General features: G+C 35.7%; 1 protein-coding gene across 1 annotated transcript in view; it reads left to right on the top strand.

Annotated features, from left to right (window-relative positions):
• The window catches only part of atp10a (ATPase phospholipid transporting 10A), a 75267-nt gene that overhangs the window by 28140 nt on the left and 25230 nt on the right, over positions 1 to 21897 (top strand). Inside the window, exons 4-13 of the mRNA XM_073815223.1 lie at positions 32 to 138; positions 3045 to 3176; positions 3496 to 3626; positions 3753 to 4005; positions 4142 to 4359; positions 4862 to 5056; positions 7733 to 8294; positions 15139 to 15242; positions 15868 to 15994; positions 18030 to 18214. Of these exons, the coding sequence (XP_073671324.1) occupies positions 32 to 138; positions 3045 to 3176; positions 3496 to 3626; positions 3753 to 4005; positions 4142 to 4359; positions 4862 to 5056; positions 7733 to 8294; positions 15139 to 15242; positions 15868 to 15994; positions 18030 to 18214 (2014 nt within the window). The remainder of the gene's footprint in view (positions 1 to 31; positions 139 to 3044; positions 3177 to 3495; positions 3627 to 3752; positions 4006 to 4141; positions 4360 to 4861; positions 5057 to 7732; positions 8295 to 15138; positions 15243 to 15867; positions 15995 to 18029; positions 18215 to 21897) is intronic.

Here is a 21897-nt window from a genome sequence, read left to right as displayed (position 1 = left end):
GATGAATGAGGCTATGCTTCGTGTATGACAGAATCCATCGCAGTGGGAGGAGAGACGGGCTGTACAAAGACAATCTGCTGCTTAGGGGCTGCACCATCCGCAACACAGAGGAGGCTGTGGGAATTATCATCTATGCAGGTATACTGCCCTCTTTCCAAGCCAGGACTTTCAATGGAATCCTTAATCGGTCCAAAATACTGGAATATCCACTAAAAATCAAAACATTGTTACATTTTTTTCTTCATTCTTATATTTGTGTTGCTGAAATACCATATTAATAACATTATCTCTGATACAACCAGGGGTGGTGTTTCCTGCGGGAAGGGGAGGTAACCCCTATTAATTAAACTTGCAATTACAACCCCAATATTTAAACCACAATATTCAAACTAAATCCTAAAACACCACTATTGGTGATATAGCTGTTTGAGTATCCGAAATCATTAGTGGCCAACCGATGGAGTAGGTTTGGGACATTACTCCAGACAGGGGGATTATTTGGGAAACCCGTACTTTTGCAGAAAAGATGCACAGTTATTGTCAAGGTCATGGTTCTGAATCCCAGGGAATGCAAATACTTATGAAATGTAAAGCCTGAGGTCGCTTTGAACAAAAGCATCTGACAAATGCATATAGGTAAATGTACAAAATTCCTATCCTTCTTCTGTGGTTACCTTAACCATCACTAATTAGTCCCTTTCACATATACAGTCTTTACTGGTAATTTACTGGTAAATCAGTGGTGCCAATTTACCAGTAAGAGAGGTTGTAAGATTACCAATATACTTTCCGGACTATAAACCGCACTGGAGTATAAGCCGCATTATTCAAAAATGCGTCATTAAGACGAAATAACATATGAAGAGTTTGGTTCCAAAACGCAATAAACACCATTTTTGAAAAAAATTAGTTACTGCCAGAATCAGTATTATATCACGTCAGTATTTAAAAGTTAATTCTTAATTTTACGCAAAATCCAATATCCGGCGTGTTATTCTGTCATCTTTTCTCCCTTTTTTCCCAAAACCCGATAATCGCCACTCCTCCTTTTCCACAGAATGCAATAAATCCGCTCCGCACATTACAGCGCACCATTCCACGCAATGTTAACAAACAATGGCAGCACGTTGAGTACACGGAATCCTAGTTTTCCTCATCTACTTTGTACTTCGTGATCAGAAAACAAACAAAAACAAATATTAATTTAATGGCATTGATAAACCTGTGATGGTTTTCTGTAACGGGAAAGCCATCAACATCTAATAATTTACGCGAGAGGCACTCGTGAGACGGGTGCTTGTTCTCCCGACAGCATCAAGCTCTGTCATGCTAACACATTGACCCCAAGGGATCTTATGAAAAACTTTCCATAATTTTACTCAAAGTCAACGAAAATCGAGCAGGACCAAAACATTTTACAGCTGATCGCTGTCAAAAAAGTTCAGCTACGACGTCCCAAGTATAACAGCAGCAATGACAGTGTTCTTAATATGTCAAAGTAAGTGTTTTGATTAATGCCATTAATGTTTATTTTTTTATCAGTGTATAACACTAGTCAACTAAATGAATATAACATGGCAAAGATGAATGCACAATTATATAGGCTATTGATTCAATAGATTTATAGCATTTTGAAAAAAACTTGTCATGGATTTATTGCATTTTGTGGAAAAAATAATCCGTTTTTATAATAAATCTTTGAAAATCAAGTTATGGATTTTAATTTTTATGTTTTTATAACCTAAAGATGCTATGGGAAAGTTTCTAACAGAAAATCGTGGTTTTCATCTTGTCACTTTCTTGGTATAGAAAACATGTTTTTACCGAAATTTATCAAAATGGATTTATTGCGTTTTGGAACCAAACTTTTCATATAGAAGTCGCAGTGGATTATACGTCGTGTTTATTTAGAAAATTGTTTCACAAAATCCAAGCTGAAGAACAGACATTTAATCTGGAAAGGCAAGTTATTCAACTAAACAATAGCAGACAGAACAGTAGGCTGAATAGGTGTCTGTACTTTAAAGTAATATTATCAGTTATTTAAACGATAAACCATAGCATACAGAACGTACCTGGAAGGTTGAATAGGCTAAATTAACCGAACAAGCCAACTAGCGTGAAGTTCGCATACCTGTAAGCGCTATGTGTGAATGAAAAATATAGATTACCGGCATTTAGAAAGACTGCGTCAGACCGTGCTGGCAGCTTTGGGCCAATCATAATGTTTTGATACAGATGACGCATTTATCCCTGCCCTTTTTACGGACGTTTCAACACACATGCTGCTTAAAAGTCGAGCACATTTCTTCACCAAAGTTGTTTAAAATGGCTTACCATCTATTTGCCGAATTGCCGACGTCCTTAGCACACTCTCTGTAAGCCTAATGTGCAAACAGTACTGTTGTTTTATATTTGACGTCGCCTAATGCTATATTGTTTGGTCATGAACAACTTCGCAACTGTCCGCGTTTGCCACAGATGTGAAAACAACAAAATACGGACCGTGGATATGAAGTCATAACCCGCCATTGTTTACAAATATAGCAATTAGCTCTTCGCACGGCATTTTAGAGGTAACTTCTGCTTTCTCACCGAATGTACTGATGTGTGAATGATGTCTTACTGGTAAAAAGACGGAACTTCACTGGGTGTGTGAACAGCACATTTTTGTATTTACTGGTAAATTTATTCTGGTAATTTCATGGTCAATTCATGGTAATAGGGGTGGTGATGGTGCAGTGGATAAGACACACGCCTTTGGTGTGAGAGACCCAGGTTCGAATCCACTGTGACACACCATTGTGTCCCTGAGCAAGACACTTAACCCCTAGTTGCTCCAGAGGCGTACAACCTCTGACATGTATAGCAATTGTAAGTCGCTTTGGATAAAAGCGTCAGCTAAATGAATAAAATTTAAATAAATAAATAAAATAAAAAATATTTACTGTGTGAAAGAGGCTATTGTTGCAAACCGTAATTCTGACTAGTTCAACTCGGTTTATACAAAAAGTGAGTTCTGGACTGACTGTATTGATTTTCAGGTCATGAGACAAAAGCTATGCTGAACAACAACGGCCCTCGATATAAACGCAGCAAACTGGAGCGCCAGATGAACATAGACGTGTTTTGGTGTGTCATCATACTGCTGGTCATGTGCCTCTTTTCAGCTATTGGTACGTAATATGTTGCACTTTTAAACTATATGAAATTGTTTTAAATTTTGCTAAAAAGAGTCCAAATAACAACTAAGGATGCTATTATAGGTCTCCATATGGTTATCATTATAGTTATGGGTTTGTTTTGTAAACCGGCCATAACACTATAATGTAGATAACTGCCCTTAAGATGTGAAGGCCATTTGTAATGAAAGCTATAAAATATGTACTTTATGAATGTATCTTCTGTTGAGTTTATCTCTTGTGTTTTTCTGTGACCTTAATTCCATTAAAACATGGTTTATACAGTAAAGTACTTGTCTCTAAACCTCTCCAGGTCATGGCCTGTGGATGTTTCAGTATGGAGATAAGAGGCCCGTCTTTGACGTTCTTAGCCCGGAAGGAACGAACTTATCTCCAGTGGTCTCTGCCATTTATCTCTTCCTGACCATGATTATAGTATTTCAGGTAAAGCAAGTACAAACTTGGTGTTGGAGTGTGTTTCTGTCTTTATATTAACATATATGTCAATTTACAGCTCTAATTTACATTTGTACTACAAACCTTGCTTTTTCTGCCATTCTTTCTCTCCAGATTCTGATCCCAATCTCGCTCTTCGTTTCTATTGAAATAGTGAAGATATGCCAGGTATACTTTATCCACCAGGATGCTGAGCTATACGATGAGGAGACAGACTCTCACCTCCAATGCAGGGCTCTGAACATCACCGAAGACCTGGGCCAGATGCAATACATCTTCTCTGATAAGACCGGCACACTCACAGAAAACAAGATGGTGTTTCGGCGCTGTACTGTGGCAGGAGTGGAATACTCGCATGACGCTAATGGTTAGTATTCCAAGGTTCATTCTTTCCCTTTGAGTGCAGATCATTAATTCGCTGTAAATAAGCAGAATAATATGTAATTTCAAACATTGGGAAGTGTAGAAAATAATGTTAAACAGTCTGAGGGTCTCTCCCACAGCGAGGAGGCTTGCTATGTACCAGGAGGTGGATTCAGAGGAGGAGGAATGCACATCTCATGGTGGGACTCTACCGCGGAGAGACAGCGTCGCCAGTCACCAGAGCGGGAAAGTGGTGTTGCGATCACAGAGCACCAAATCTCACCGCCGCACAGGGAGCCGTGCCGAAGCCAAACGGGCCAGCATTTTGTCCAAACACACAGCCTTCAGCAGTCCGATGGTTAGTGGGAGCTTGTATTACTATGCACTATGCTTCTGTGACTGTTTGGGTCATGTGTTTTTTTTTTTGTTAGGAGGTATACAGTATTTTAGGTCATTATGTGGTTATAAACCAATATTCTGTGATGCATGAACTTTCATTGCATGGAAAAGTCGCGATTCTCCAAAAATCTTAGTAGTTGAGGGAGCAAAAATAAAGCGTTTTAACTTAAAGGCAGGGTGCATGATTTTCGAAAACACATTGGTAAAGGGAGTCAGGCTGAGTACCAAAACACACGTGTAGCCAATTAGCAGTAAGGCGCATGTCTACTAAACTAAATCTTTGCCTGGGTTTCGTATGTGTTGGGAGGGTCTATCAAAAGAAGGTCCAGATTCTATTGGGGTAGGGGCATGCTTGTTTAGGTGATTTCAAATATCAACATTGGCTTTCAGAGATCATGCACCCCGCCTTTAAGTGATGATAGTGATATTAGTGATGTTAAACATTACCATTGGTCTAACAGGAGAAAGACATTACTCCGGATCCTCAGCTTATGGACAAGGTCAATGAGTGCAGCAGTCAGATGGAGTTTATGCGTTTTCACACACAGTCCATGAATCAGATTCCTCCTGACCTGTGTGACGTCTTTGACTTCTTCATCGCCCTCACCATCTGCAACACTGTGGTTGTGTCCTCTCCCAATCAGCCCAGGCAGAAGGTAAGCAGCTTGAGGCAAATTGAGTTATACTTCAAGCAATCCAAGATACGTAAGTCCATCATCTTTCAGATGAACACATTTGGCATAATTCTAGTAAATGTCCCTGCTTTCCCAAATTTTATAATGGTAGAAAACAGGGATCTGTGAACAAATTCTGACTTTAAACCCCCAAAAAAGTGCATTCATTGTTCAGAGGTTATCCACACGGCTCCAAGGGATTAATAAAGGTCTTCTGCCGGTAATCGATGTGATTTTGTAAAAAAAATATTTAAAACTTTATAAACTTGAACTTTTGCATACCAACGCTGCTGGAATTTTGTTGGTGCATAATTGGTAAGATAATTATTACAAAGGTTTTAAAATGAATGTGTTGTTAGCAGATGCAACAGTCACTGGCCCGATTGGCCAATTTAAATCACAACAAGATGCAAAACAGATCTCATGCGATCTCCTTACCCACGTGTTGTTTGATAAGTTTTGTTTGTTTTGATTACTTTTGTGATTATCGCGAAATTAAACTTGTGAGGTGTCATGAAACATTTTGATAAAGTAAATGCTATCAAAATAAGAAGCATACAGTTACAAACATCTCTTCATGTACTATTTTGCACATGATTTCAAATGACATCATTGTTTTTTCCACATTTAGGGGAAAATTTTCATTACCGCAACATGTCCGTGACTGGATTTGGGTTATTTGACATGGAAATATTTATAATTAAAAAATAAAAAGCTTCAGGGCATGTTATACTATAAACATTTACAGTAAAGAAACATGTGGTATTTGGTGATCATTGGTAAATGTAGAGACAATAATAAAGAATATAAATGTGTCCAAGACCAATTTTCTCATCCTCCGCAACAATTTTCAATCATTGTTTAAGCCCTCAAAAAACTAACATTTAAAAAAAAATTGTTGAAAGGGACATAATTGACTGTGAGACTCAAGACCAGGTAAGCAGTTCTTATTTTTTCTCTCCAGATAAAAGTTGAAATTTTGTTTGTCATAGTACCTAGACAACTTTTTAGTTCTCATTACCGAAACATGAGTTTGTAAATGCATATATTTAATGTAATTTTGTGTTGCGGTAATAATCATTTTTGATTATGATAATCTAAAAATTTTAATAATTATATCGGAAATATTTTTTAAATCCTCTAAAAATAATGGTTATAGTAAGTTCAGACCTTAATCTTATATGTGCAAAAAAAAAAAATGGTTTCAAGAGCTTTTTAAAAATTCTGATGCTTGGAAACCTTCTAAATCGGGATTTCATGAGAATCACCCACTTCTGTGAAGGATGGATGCACTTTTTTTGGGCTTCAAAGTCAGAAGTTGTTCCCTGATCTCTGTTTTCTACCATTAAAAGCTTGGAAAAGCAAGGACATTCACTAAAATAACTCCAAATGTGAAAGATGATGGACACTTGTATCTCTGATTGCTTGAGGTTGAGTAAATTAAATTGACTTTGACCTGCAAGCAAAGCTAAGTTACTCCCCACTTGGCCAATAGCATTATTTGGAATGGGTTCACTGTAAAAAAAAATATTCTTGCACTTGGGCTAATGGGCTAAAGTTATTACATCTTTTTTTATAATTATTTTTTATAATTTAAAGCAACTTCAACTCAAAAAGTTGAAATGACTTTTTAAATGTCCTGTTTTTCTTGTATTTTTAAAGTTATATTTGTGTTTATGGTGCACAGTATAACATGTTTTCATGTTTCGTGTTTAAAAAACAGTATTTTTCACACAATTTACTTCCTTCACTGTCCTAAAAACAAGATTGATTCAACAGCAACTTAGCATAGCCAGAGTCTTTTGAGCTTACCTGGCCAATTGTCGTATTCCTGTGGGCGGAGTTTAGTCGAAAACTAAAACGTTTTGACGTCATTTAACCGCGAAGTAGAGGGCTGTAGTTCAAACCGTCCGTTGGCTGTAGGCTTTGAAAGGGGAATTCTGTAAAAGAAAATATATCGCCTGACATTGAACTTTGAGTTTTATAATTTTGCAGGTATTATTTTTGCTCTAACAGCAACATTTCACACTAACTAAAGTTTGAAAAACAAATGAGGAAAAACAGGACCTTTAATTCAAGTTGTTTAAACTCAAATATTAAAGTGCAACAAGGAATTTTTAAAGTGTAGTTTAGTACATGATTTAAATCCAGAGAATGGTGGTCTAACTCTTGCTTATGTACGATGTGCATGATTCATATCAAAAACAGACTTTCTTAGGAAACCATCTGTCACATGTCTTCTAAACTTCTACTTAAGTGGAAACTTATCATCATATGTTTGTAGAATAACCAATGTTTTATTTCTCCAGAATTCCATGTGGCTTGTTCTCTGCAAAAAGCCACGAAATTGAAAATGAGAGCAACAAAATCACAGTTTTTTTTTTTGTGGCACTTATGTTTTATCTTTCATACGATGCTGCGTGTGACAAAATCACCTACGTTGTTTGCAACAAATTTAGACTAAGTGTGACTTTTTAAACTGTTTGGGTGGTATGAAACATTTGCTTTTTCATTTATGGTAAAATATGAAAACAATTCCAATTTGGCCCCGGTTTCAAAACAACCTTTATCTGACTTATCAAAGCGATTCTGTGGAAGTAATGTGGAAATATTTCTGAGGATTTATGTGTTATGCAATTTTCCCTTTATCTCTTTAAGGTGCGTCGCTACGAGCTAAAGTCTCCAGTGAAGACCATAGAGGACTTCATCAAACGCTTCACCCCGAGCCGCCTGACCTCTGGCTCCAACAGCAGCAGTTCCTCCAGCTTGGCCACCAACCGTTCCTCATCCCACAGGCTGGCCTCCAGCATGCTGTCCTCCCCCTCGGCTGAGAGCACGCTGACAAAGCTGAACGAGGAAAAAGCTCGAGATCACGACCTTCAGCATGCTTTCAGCCCCGTCCCACCCAACTACGATAAATCAAAGGCTTTGGCGCAAGATGAGTGCGAGCTCAGATACGAGGCCGAGTCGCCGGATGAGGCAGCTCTTGTTTATGCGGCCCGGGCATACAAGTGTGCCCTTGTGGGTCGTCTGCCTGATCAGGTGACTGTGGAGTTGCCACACTTGGGCAGGCTGAGCTTTGAGCTGCTGCACACATTGGGGTTCGACTCTACAAGAAAGAGAATGTCAGTGGTCGTCAGGCACCCGCTGACCGAACAGATCACAGTGTACACCAAGGGTGCTGATTCGGTCATCATGGATTTGATCAGACCGGTTTCAGGTATGAATGCAGTAATAATTACCCTAATGCTGGTGATTTAAAGGACAAGTTCGGTATTTTACACTTAAAGCCCTGTTTTCAGATTGTTTATGGTGAAATAGAGCGGTTTTGACTGAAATTTCGACATATGCGGCTGCCCTGAGAGTTTTCGGATGTTTGTGTTTCACCTCACACCTCTACAATGGGTTTAATGGTGCACTGGAACAATCCTTTCTAAAATGCATTAAACTTTTGTTTACAAAGACGTGAAACTCACCGATTGGTCAGGGGTGTTCACTGATATGCTCACACAAAAATCGCTGCAAAAGATGCTTTCCAACAGCTGTTTTAGCATTCGTTGTTAACTTGAGGACCTATTTTTCCAAACGCCTCACACCCGCACATTCTTCCGCTTAGAGCTTGAATAATAAACACTCCAGCCCAGGTGGTGGCGCTAATCCGCCATTGCCAATTGCAAGAATAGAAACAAAGTTCCCGGCGCGGAGTAATACCGTACCTCACAGCACATCTAATACAAGTCAATGGAGTTGGCAAAAACTACGATAAAACCTGTTGGAATGCGTATTTTGCAGCGATTTTTGTGTGAGCATACCAGTGAACACCCCTGACCACTCGGTGAGTTTCACGTCTTTGTAAACGAAAGTTTAATGCATTTTAGGAAGGATTGTTCCAGTGCACCATTAAACCCATTGTAAAGGTGGGAGGTGAAACACAAACTCCCCAAAATTCTCAGGGCAGCCGCATATGTCGAAATTTTAGTCAAAACCGTTCTATTTCATCATACATCAACAATCTGAAAACAGGGCTTTAAGTGTAAAATACCGAACTTGTCCTTTAAATGCGTAGCTTAGATATGCATACAAAGTTAATGCCCAGGTTTCGAGCCACGGCAGCTGGTTTGAATCTGGCTCACTTTTTGTTTACTCTCAACTGCTTCCTGTTTATTAAATTAAAAAATAAAAATACAGCGTATAGCCTAGTCGTAATTACAAAATAGTGTCATATATAAACTAGAGGCACATTTTACCTGGATTTTGTACCCAGAACCAGTGTTTAGGGGTAACGCATTACAAGTAATGCGCATTACGTAATAATATTACTTTTCTGAAATAACGAGTAAAGTAACAGATTACTTTATAAATGTACACATTAATATTTGAGTTACTTTTTTGAAAAAAGTAATGCAAGTTACTTTTCAGTTTTTAACTTTTCAGTTAAAAATAAATCAATCCACTGAATTAAACTGAACATATTAACATAAAATTACGCACTTGCGCCTGAACGGGAACAGTTTGAGTCATAAACGGAGATGGCAGGCCAGAGCGTGACATTTTTGCGATCATAAAAAACACCTTCAAGGCCTGAAAGAGATCAAGCCTCGGCCAAGTAAGAAAAAGTAACGCAAAAGTAACGTAAGCAATACTTTTCATGAAAGTAACTAAGTAACGCAATTAGTTACTTTTTTTGGGAGTAACTTAATATTGTAATGCATTACTTTTAAAAGTAACTTTCCCCAACACTGCCCAGAACTTTAGAGGTGCAATGTGTAACTTTTTAAAGGGATAGTTCACCCAAAAATGACAATACTGTCATCAATCACTCACTCTCAGGTTGTTGCAAACCCGTATAAATGTATTTTTTTCCTGATGAACACTAAGGAAGATATTTTGAGAAATGTTTGTAACTAAACCGTTCATGTGCCGCATTTACTTCCATAGTAGGAAAAATAATACTATGGAAGTAAATGGGGTCCACGAACGGTTTGGAGGTGGAAGTAAACTGTTTGCCTACAATCCTTGCATTATTTATTTATTTATTTATAAATAAATATAAATATATAAATAAATAAATACAATTATTATTATTAAATAATAATAGTTAAACCTCACATGAGACTTATTCCAGTAGATTATATAAATAATGGTTGTAGCCAAGTGTCCCATAATCAGATTTCTTTTGAATATATATATCTCCACAATCTCCAGTACAATAAAAAAAGGAAAAAACAAGTGTAGAACAGTGTGATATGTCCGGAAATGTTTCCATTTTTCATGTGCTTAAAGTGCTTATCGTAGCCTCTTGTCTTTGGTGGTAGCTGTTGACCTATAATGATAGAATAAATTTGGTATTCATATACTGTAGCGTTTATTCATGTTGCTCTAACCTTAGTCCACATGGTTAGGGCATTATGTCCCCATCTCTGAGACAGCGTCCAGATTTTTCTTGTTCTTGATGTAGCCATAGGTTTTAGCAGTAATAAAGTATCTTAATGGCAAAGGTAGACTGGCTTGTTAGTATTCCAGGCACGATTAGAGCCGCTGTGGCGGTTTTCTCTAATGCTGTGTACATAAATGAATGAAACAGAGTACTGCTTACACAGCCTTGCTCTTTACATCTAACTAAATGTCATGTAAACAAACAAAAAACGAGATTAAAATCTTTAGCTTTTTATAATTTGCAAGCTTTCACAATGTTACTGATGAAAGAGCAGAATAGATCGCAATATAGATTTTGTTGTTATTGGTTAAAGGGATGTTCCAGGTTAGCAGATTATCATTTGTCACTGTCTATTAAGACAGGAAAGCATCTGACGCATCTCTCAGTTTGTAGAAATAAACAAGCATCAAATTTACAGTAAGCTGCTTGCTTTGGATGTCTATGGGGCAAGATGTTGGGAAAGGGTTAAAAGCAGAAATGTGCAACTCATATTCTAGTTTATATATTTTTCTGTGCAAAACGTGTTATTTGGGCTTGTTAAATTGTCCAAATTGTCATTTTAAGGATTTGGTATTGCTGTCCTAGGCAGACAGACCTCTGGTAATTATCATCAATGTATTTCATGATACATGACAGCATGCCTCACATGTAGCCTAAAGCCAAAATGATGTTTACCCAGCAAAACCTGAAAAGTGTTAAAAATTCACACCCACAAGTGTTAAAAATAAACACAGAATCAGAATTTTGTTTTTCACAAGCCCTTTTCACACACAGATTACCAAAATGTGTTCTGATTTCTCGGGGAATTGTTCGATTTTGGTTCATTCATGCTGCAAATGTTAAGATTAAATTAATAACTTTTTTCAAGGAATATTGTACTGTTTTAAAAATGACTTATATTTGCGCTTCATTATTATAATTTTTTTATTCACGTTCCCTCTTAATATTTAATCAAAAACGTTAACTTCCTCACTCCTCGATACAACCTTTCTTCACTTCCTGCCACAAGAAACTGCGCGAGGGCGGGGCTATCGGTGACTTACCGACACACTCGCACTTTAAGTGGTGTAACTTCTAATGTCACTTCCTCTTTCTGCCACGTGTGAAGTTGGCAGCCAAGAAATATATTTAGAAACCCAGGATTTATTAGCGTCTGGCCTCTGTTGGAGGATGTGTGCAAGAGAGAGATGTAGACGCTTGCACAGTACAAACACAGGCGGACTGTATCTGACTACAGACTGTGAATTACTTCATGCACACACACACACACTTTTGTATATATTCCTGCACTGTTTGCCACCTGGGTGTGGACTTCCAATTAGCCTAGCAGAGCCACTGAAGGTACAATAGCTTCTTTCAGGAGTATGGGGAGTTTTGCCGTGCTCATCTGATGACACAATGCCCAAAATCCGTCACAACGTTCATATCTTTGACCATTAAGCTATAAAATAAAGGCTGGCCTTGACCAGACTGCCAAAAAGATTTGGAAAAACAAACATGGGCGGCACATGTTGTCTCTTCGGTCATTATGCAACGTGTAAGAAGATGAGAGACAAGTAAGGGATAATCCACGGCTAGCCATGCATTAAAGGGTTTTAATGCACGACGTAGAGGCGAAGAACCACCCGACGCGTAGCGGAGGGTGGTTGTCTCTGCGAAGTGCATTAAAACCCTTTAATGCATGGCTAGCCGTGGATTATCCCGCTTATACCTTGGTTATTTGCCAAGTTAAAGCTGTAATTAATGTTTACAGTGTAATGTTTTTAACAGACGGGTAAAAATGACAGTCATTTTTAAGTTAAGGCTCGCACTCCATCCGCTTTAAATAAAGTAGTGCTGAAATAAAACCTGCGCACTTTAAAGAGAGATGCACTTATGTCTCGCTCGCTCGCTCTCTCTGCAAGTGTAACTGTGTTACTATGGTTACCAATGTTTATAATAGCAGATTATTCTAACTGTAATTAAACTGACTGGAACTACCTGTGCATTAAACAGTTTTAATGCACACCTTCCAGCCAATCAGAATCAAGTATTTAAACAGACCATGGTATAAAACAAGAATATTCCGTAGTGCAGCTGGAAGGGGATTTTCATTAAGTTTTTTTTTTATGAATGGCGGTCATTTTATTTATTGATTCATTTTTTTGGAATATGACACTGAAATTTTTTTGGTGACCTAAAGTTTTCTCTGCTTTAAAGCAGCCATTTTAGTGAAGTATTAACTCTTTTTATGCTAATCGAGTTAAATGTGCAGAGAAGGATTATACACTGTAAAAAAATTCCATTTCATTTAACTTTAATCAACTTGCTTTTACAATTCATTTGAACTTTCTTGACCAGTGAGGAGTTGTTATGAATTATAATAATAAAGTTGAATTGGCTTAAAGGAATATTCCACTTTCATAAAAAATCCCAATAATTTATCCCCATGTCATTCAAGATTTTCGCCAAGAAAAATAAAAAATACAACTTCTCGTCTTGTACTAGCCCTGTAACCCGCCAGCTTGACCTCACTTATAACCTAATCATGTTGAAATGTCATGCGAAACTACCGCTCCAATGTTTACAAGTATGGAGAAAGAAGACAGTTCCAATGTTGTTGTATGTGGAATGATACGAATTAATGTTTTTGTGTCAGTTTGTTGTTTAAATTGGTCTACAATTTTGCGTTTCACATATGTAACATGTGACCTTTCGACATGATTATACAATGCGTACACTCTAAAAATAGCTGGGTTATATTTGACCCATAATGGGTAAATATTTGACAGAACACAATGCTGGGTTAAATTGACCCAAATGCTGGGTTGTTTTAACCCAACATTTGGTATTTTTGTAACCCAGCACTGTGTTATGTCCAATTTTTACCCATTATGGGTCAAAAATAACCTGCCAGGTCACACTGGCGCGTCACACGGCTAGTGCAAGGCGAGGAGTAGTGGTTTAAAAGTATTTTTTTCTTGCCAAATATGACAATCGTTTTGCTATAAGACCCTTATGGCACGTTTGGGATCGTTTGGGCCCTATAAAGCTGCGTTGAAACTGCAATTTTAAACTACATTGAGGTCCCATAAAGTCTATTCAATTGAAAAAAGTCTTGGAATGTTTTCCTTTAAAAAATGTCATTTCTTCTCGATTGAACAAAGAAAGACATCAACATCTTGGATGACATAGGGGTGAGTAAATTATCTGGATTTTTTATGAAAGTGGGGTTCCTTTAAGTTATTTCAACTTGATTTTTAATAATAATAATTATTATTATAATTTATAACAACTCCTCACTGGTCAAAAAAGTCCAAATTAATTGTAAAATCAACTTGATTAAACTTCAAAATTTTACAGAGTAGGTAAGCCATTGGCTGAATTTCCAAAGATCGTTCTGAAGCAATTTAAGACGTAAATGCCATAAAAATGACACAAGTGGTTTGATTTTTTTCTTACACTTTCAGAAATAAAGGTACAAACAAAAGCTGTCACTGGGACTGTACTGTTTAAAAAACTACAACTTTGTTCCTTAAAAAAGTATATTAGTACCTCAACGATACATATTGGTATCAAATGTATACATATCTGTACCTTTAAAGTAAGATATTTTGAGGAATGTTTGTAACCAAACCGTTTGTGGACCCCATTCACTTCCATAGTAGGAAAAAAGAATACTATGGAAGGAAATGGGGTCCACGAACAGTTTGATTTCAAACATTCCTCAAAATATCTTCACTCTTAGAACGAATGTGTTAAAAACAACACATTAGTGTTGATTCTGGGACAACACACTAAATGCGTTGTCCCAGAATCCACCCATCTCTGTGTTATTATCGAAACAACACATTTTAACACAACTTTTGTTATATTTTAATACAAAATCAACACAAAATGACAAATAATGTGTTAAAATTACACATACTGTGTTAAAAGCTTAAGTCACAAAGATGTGTAAATCCTTTCTAAGAGTGTTACTTTGTGTTCATCAGAACAAAGACATTTTACAGGTTTGTAACAACATGAGGGTGAGTAAATGATGACAGAACTTTCATTTTTGGGTGAACTATCCGTCTTGTCCATGTCCAGGATTGAAATTCATGTTATTTTTGCTATTCTGTTTAATGCTTCTAGAGGTTTTACACGATTCACTTCATCTTTAAATAATACTGTTTCTGTTGATTAAAGTCTTTACCTTTATTTTTTATCATTTGATAAATCATACATAAGTCATGAGATTCACTGTATACGTTTCTGGATGAGCACGTCCAGCCATTTCACAGTTTGCAGTGTAGGGTGGCGACTAGCGATGAATCAGTTTGACGCTATCGCCCCCGTGTCTTGGCTGATGGTCTGACGGTCTTGGCTGAAGTGATCTTCCCAAACTGTTTGTTCTGCTCGCCTTGCCAGCAAGCATGGCAATGTGCAATAACACAGAAGCAATAAACCTTACAATACTCTGTAGTCAGATTATCCAGTCAACCTGTCAAACGCTCTGCCATCTTGATTTAATCTAATAGCCTTGTTTCGGGGGGCCAAGTGTTTGTTTTTATTTGTGTGGCTGATGTTAGTTTAATAAATCTTACCCTTAATTGCAATGTTATTATGTTGTGATAAACTGTCTAATTCTTTTATTATCTTGCAGATGATGTCAAGGGAAAACGACAAAGGAAAGTTTTGTATAAAACTCAAAACTACTTAAATCTCTATGCTGCAGATGGTCTCAGAACGCTCTGTATTGCCAAAAAGGTAACTGATGAATTGACTCTCGATAAAAATCTATTAAGTTTTAGTATTACATTTACATATTTGGGGGTGCACTATAGGGGGGATGTTGCCTTGTGAAAGATTTTTGCACAGATGGTTTACAAGTCTGTGTTTATTTCATTTCTCTCTCTCTCTCTATTTTTCTTTCCTGTATCTTCTGCATCACACATTCTGTATATTTAAATAAAGGCATAAACAAGATTCATTACCACTGTTGCTAAATAGTCACCTTAACAGAAGGGGGACGAATCGTTTTTCACACAGTTAAGCATCTTATTGTGGATGTGGTGATCTATTCTATAGAAAACTTTTGTGCCACCTCGACCATAATATTTATGAGTGCTGATGCCAAATGTTGCATAAACATTAACATTAATTTAGCGTCATTTATTTAGCAGATGCCTTTGAAGAATTCTACTTGGACAATGAGGAGCCGTTTATCATAAAAGCACCAACAATATTAGCAGAACTAAATAAAAACTGTATGAACTTGTTGGCACGCATTTCGCCAAAACATGTTTTTTCACAAATAACCCCAATTGAACTTCCCAGACTGTAACGGTGTATGGAGGAATGTTCAATGTTTGTTTTTGTGTTTTTGGTCCAGGTTCTCAGTAAGGAGGAGTATGCCAGTTGGCTACAGCGCCACCTTGAGGCCGAGACGGCAATACAGAAAAGGGAGGAGTTACTTTTTGAGTCTGCATTACGACTAGAGACCAACCTCACCCTTCTAGGTAACTTCTAAAGTGATTCTTAGTACGTTCAAAGACATATTGTGTTTTAACCACCATGCTATATCATAATAAAGGTTTTAAACTTGAACTTGGATGACAATTGTTAAAGCTGAGCGCTAATTCAATGGGCGAGTGACACCACAACACGTCTGCATTACCCTGCAAAAAATGACTTTCTTACTTAGTATTTTGTCTTGTTTTCAGTAGAAATATCTAAAAATTCTTAAATTAAGATGCTTTTTCTTGATGTGCAAAATGACCTTAGAAAAATGACCTAAGTTTAACAAAAAACTAAATACAATTTAAGTGAATTTGTGCTTAAAACAAGCAATAATATCTGCCAATGGGGCGAGAAAAAAATCTTAAAACTAGTTTTCATTTTTCTTAAACACTTAATGTAAACAAAATTTTCTCACCGCATTGGCAGATATTTTTGCTTGTTTTAAGCACAAATTTACTCAAATTGTTTATTTTTTGTCTAAAAACTAGACTTATTTTCTTAGATTTTGCTCATCAAGAAAATACATCTTGATTTAAGAATTTTTTGATATTTGTATTGAAAGCAAGTTAAAAATACTAAGTAAGAAAGTCGTTTTTGCAGTGTACACTTATATTGTTTTCAGTAAAAATATCTAAACATTCTTAAATTAAGATGCTTTTCTTGATGAGCAAAATGACCCAAGAAAATAAGTCTAGTTTTTAGACAAAAAAAATACAATTGAAGTGTTTTTGTGCATAAAACAAGCAAAATAATCTGCCAATGGGGTAAGCAAAAATTCTTGAAAATTTTTCAAGAAAAATATCAAAAAATTTCTAAAATTAAGATGCTTTTCTTGATGAGCAAAAACGACCCAAGAAAAAAAGTCTTGTTTTTAGACCAAAAATATCACATTTACGTGATTTTGTGCATAAAACAAGCAAAAGTAACAAAAAAAATTTGCCAAGGGGTAAGCTAATTTTTCTTGAATTTAGTGTTTAAGAAAAATTTCAAGATTTTTATGCTTACCCCATTGGGAGTTTTTGTTTGCCTGTTTTATGCACAAAATTACTTAAATTTGATATTTTTGGTCTAAAAACTAGACTTGCTTTTTCTTGATGAGAAAAATCACCCAAGAAAATAAGTTTAGTTTTTAGACCAAAAATATCACATTTAAGTGATTTTGTGCATAAAACAAACAAAAAATCTGCCGATGGGGTAAGCAAATTTTTCATGAATTTTCTTGAATTTAGTGTTTAAGAAAAATGTTCAAGATTTTTTGCTTACCCCATTGGGAAACATGCACACAATTACTTAAATTTGATATTTTTGGTCTAAAAACTAGACTTATTTTTTGGGTCGTTTTGCTCATCATGAAAAAGCATCTTAATTTTCAGAATTTTTTGATATTTTTACTGAAAACAAGACAAAAATACTAATATTTTTTTCTTGAAAATCGTTTTTTGCAGTGTATAAACTATGTCCCAACTATCGCTCATGTTTAAAATCAATAAAACTTTCGCCGTGAAGCGATGACGTGCGGCACACAAAGCAACACATTTCAAAAGAAAGATGACTATTAAACATGCAGTCAAATGCATGTTTAATAGAAAGTGAAAAGATACAGAGCTACATGTACTTAAACCTTATAGCACCTGTCACATAATAATATAATTTGTAATTTTCTACATCATTATACATTCTTTATATACGTTTGTCTGCCTGTCTTTAACACATTATCTTACACATTATCTTATCTATCCTCAATCTATAGTCTTTCAACAAATCCCCCAAAGCTAACAAATCCCCTTCTATGAGTTATCTATGGACTAATTTACTGTGTGCTACATTTGCGGTCGGATAAATTATTTTTGCTCAGTGCTGTAAAAAATTCGAGGGAATTTTCACCAGATCTACAGAGACATTTATAGCAGTTTAATACACTTCTGAACTTTAAAAAACACTTTTTAACCACAGGCTATATTTTGCCAGTATGACATTATTGGCAAACTACATTACAGAATGACTTTTGAATGAAATCTATGTCTGTGGCAATAGGAGCAACAGGTGTTGAGGACAGACTTCAGGATGGAGTCCCAGAGACCATTGCCTCTCTGAGGAAAGCGGGCCTTCAGATCTGGGTGCTGACTGGAGATAAACAGGAGACTGCCATCAACATCGCTTACGCCTGCAAACTGCTGGACCCAGAGGAGGAGATCATCACACTTAATGCTGACTCGCAGGTAATACCCATCATGCGTTGCTTCAGTATGTGCTTAGTGGTTTTTCTCTTCTTCAACATTTCCTCCCTCTAAATGCTGACTGATAGCAATACAATGCTAATTAAAATGTTTAATTTTATAATTGACTGTTTTTGCAATAATGTGCACTATAAACATGTCTCAGGGGATGACTAGTATTAGGACAAAAAGCTGATTTGTTTTGTTATGCAACATTTTATTTTATGTAGAAAATATTTATAAAGAAATGGTAAAAGGTGTAAAGGCATAGTTGACCCAAAAAAGAAAATGATGTCATCATTTACACACCCTTAAATTGTTCCAAACCTGTATACATTTCTTTGTTCTGCTGAACACAAGGAAGATATTTTAAGCATTGTTTGTAATTAAGCAGTTTTGGAGCACCACTGACTTCTATAGTATTTTGCTTTCCTAATATAGAAGTCCGTGGTACTCCTAAAATGCTCAAAATATCTTTGTGATCAGCAAAACAAAGATATTTATACTGGCATGTAACAACTTGAGGGGAAGTACTGTAAGTGATCACAGAATTTTCTTTTTTGGGTGAACTGTTCCTTTAACTATAGAAAAAAAGATACCTTCAATTTTTAAAAATATAACAATCCACCATCAATTCCCTCACAAAGAGTGTGAAAATAATAAACATGTTTTGACAAATTTTGAAAAACGTTAAGCCGTTTTGGAACCAAACTCTTCATATTATGTTATCGTGTTTTATTGTGCTACTTAGCTGTATTTTTTAAGTTATCAAGGTTTAAATTAATACAAATCAACTGCAGTTTAATTGATATTAATTGGAATGCACAACCAAAAAAATTATATTTCTGAAAAAAAACGGAGTCATCTTGTTTTGGAAACACACTCTTCGTATAGTTGTGTATTTTTTCACTTTTTTGAGTTTTTTTCAATCATTTCAAAATGCGTAGTATATCGTAATATTGCAAATGTGCACATTTCTATGGTTTGCAATAAATATAAGCAATTTAATTTTATTACTTCAAAAAGTAACGTATGGTCAATTGCGGATATAATAGTATTTAGCATGTTGGACATGTGTGCATGTGCAACTCTGCATGATAGCGGTAATATTTATTTAATTTATTTTTGTTTGTTTGTTTACATTTTTTTAAATTGTATGTTTGTTTTATGCAACAGTAAACATGGCTGTTTACTTTCAGAAGTTGTTGTGATGTTCACCGGAAATATGAAACACATATGTTGGATTTATATATTTATTAGGGCTGTCAAAATTAACGCGTTAATAGCGCGTTAACGCAAATTCATTTTAATGCCACTAATTTTATTAACGACGATTAAAGGGACACTTCACCCATTTGCATAAAGCTTTGTATAGTTAGATGAGAAGTTCTGGTTTAAAAGTTCATATTAACGACGATTAAAGGGACACTTCACCCATTTGCATAAAGCTTTGTATAGTTAGATGAGAAGTTCTGGTTTAAAAGTTCATTTTTTTTTTGTCAAAAATGACAATCGTTTCGCTAGATAAGACCCTTATGCCTCGTTTTGGATCGTTTATAGTACTTTGAAACTCCGTTGAAAAAACTGTTAAGTGTTGAGTTAAGTATTAAATGTTGGGCTCTATTAAAGTCCATTAAAATGAGAAAAATCCTCAAAATTTTTCCTCAAAAAACATAATTTCTTCTCGACTGAACAAAGAAAGACATCAACATTTTGGATGACATGGTGGTGAGTAAATTATCTGGATTTTTCTTTTAAGAAAATGGACTATTCCTTTAAGAGCGACAAGACTTAAAACCGATCTTCCTCATGCTGACTGACACCTGAAGCGCGTTCACACAGATACGCGAGTGCGCGACTCCGATATATAGACATCAACCCAAAATTACAGTTTTTAAAATATCTGTTTTGACAAGAATTCAGGCAGGTAGGATAATCTGTTATGTCTTAAGTGAATGTTTGGTTAACTGTTGGGTAAAAATATCTGATGTGTAACACTATATTAGATCCAGTAGATCTTAACTGTCTGTCTCAATCAAACAATAAAAGAAAAAAAGTTTAACATATATTGATGATGTTTTTGCTTTGGGTGTGCTAAATGTATAAGTTTTACCAGTGATTTTAATGTATGTGGTAATTTTTGTGGTAATTTAACTTTGCTGACTGTGTCAACTTCAAAACGGTGTAGTTCTGTCATGTTTTGTGTTATTCCAACAAATCATGCAACTTGATGGTTGTGTTGTAAACAGGCTGGTGTAAACATACATTGACATAAAACATATATATATATATATGTATATATGATTAAAGTATTAAAAACCTGAAAAGTGTTAAATTAGGATAAATTTTGAACAAATAAAAATGTGAGATTAACTTGCGATTAATCGCGAGTTAACTCATGAAATCATGCGATTACTCTAGATTAAATATTTTAATCTATTGACAGCCCTAATATTTATATATATTTTTACAATTTAAATTGATTTTACAAAAATATGCATTGCATTATTTAGCATCTTAGCGCATATTTTCTTTAATACTGTAAAAATGCGGCATTTAGTCAGATCAACATATATTTTTATGCTACTTTAACCTTCATAGTCCTGGATGTCCACATACGTGCACATGACATTTTTTGGTTGTTGCACCCTAATATTTAATTTTGTGTATCTGGAACCTGTTGTACACAAAGATGGACAATTCCACTTAACATAGTAGGTTGAATTGACCAAGTTGTTTTAACGTCATGCTTCATTTTTTACAGTGAATATTGCACAGTCCTAATTTCTTTGTAAAGCGCTTTTACACAATTATCTTTGTGTATAAACATGCTACATAATAAACTTAGCTTGCATTTTAATAACACTGTTTACAAACAAAGTAACCAGTGGCTCTTTTTGCGAATGCATAAAAATCACTGAATCGCATTTCTAAAATTATTCATTAAATAATTAGATTTGACTTGATTCATGGACATGTTTTAGGCTACAGAGAAGATATAATTTTGTTTCTCGTACACATAATTAAAAAACAGCATCTAAGTTCAGACTTGTCACTCCCAACTCTTAGGAATAAAACCCACTCCTGCCTACGGCTACACAGTTTGAGAATATTTAATATCTCAAAACAGGACTGAAAGCCATTTCTTTTCATCTCACGAGTACTTTATATGTGATATTGTATTTAATTATTTATTGACTGATATTATTTTTCTTGTTTTGCTTTTTGCTACGAGGAATGACAGAATACATGAAGGTATTGCCCATAACTTGGCCTGATTGTCCCAGTTTAAAACACAAACTGTAGCTCCATGTCTCCCATTGATCTGTTGAATCCTGCCCTTTGGTTCACATATACCAAATAATACCTGTTTGCCCCAGCATGACATTGTGCACTGTTAAAGTTCAGAACAGCTGGACTGTTTCAGAGAATATATGAAGCATCTGTGGGATATTTCAGCCAAAAAACAGTGTTGTTATTTATTTTTACTCTTCCTCATTTCAAGCCTGCATTTTTCATGAAACACAAAGTTCGAAATATTTGCAGGTTTGTTACTCGGCTCTTCATACCAAATGATGTCAGGCTCCAGAAATGTTGAACGAAGAAAGATTTAGAAAAATATATACAAAATGTTACACTACTCTTGCTATAAATTCTTGTAAATCTACTCTTTCTTCCCTGAGAAA

The sequence above is a fragment of the Paramisgurnus dabryanus genome, chromosome 7 (genome assembly GCF_030506205.2).
Source record: "Paramisgurnus dabryanus chromosome 7, PD_genome_1.1, whole genome shotgun sequence".
Taxonomy (NCBI): domain Eukaryota; kingdom Metazoa; phylum Chordata; class Actinopteri; order Cypriniformes; family Cobitidae; genus Paramisgurnus; species Paramisgurnus dabryanus.
The sequence above is the reverse complement of the archived record's forward strand: the minus strand, read 5'-3'. Positions and strand labels throughout refer to the sequence as shown.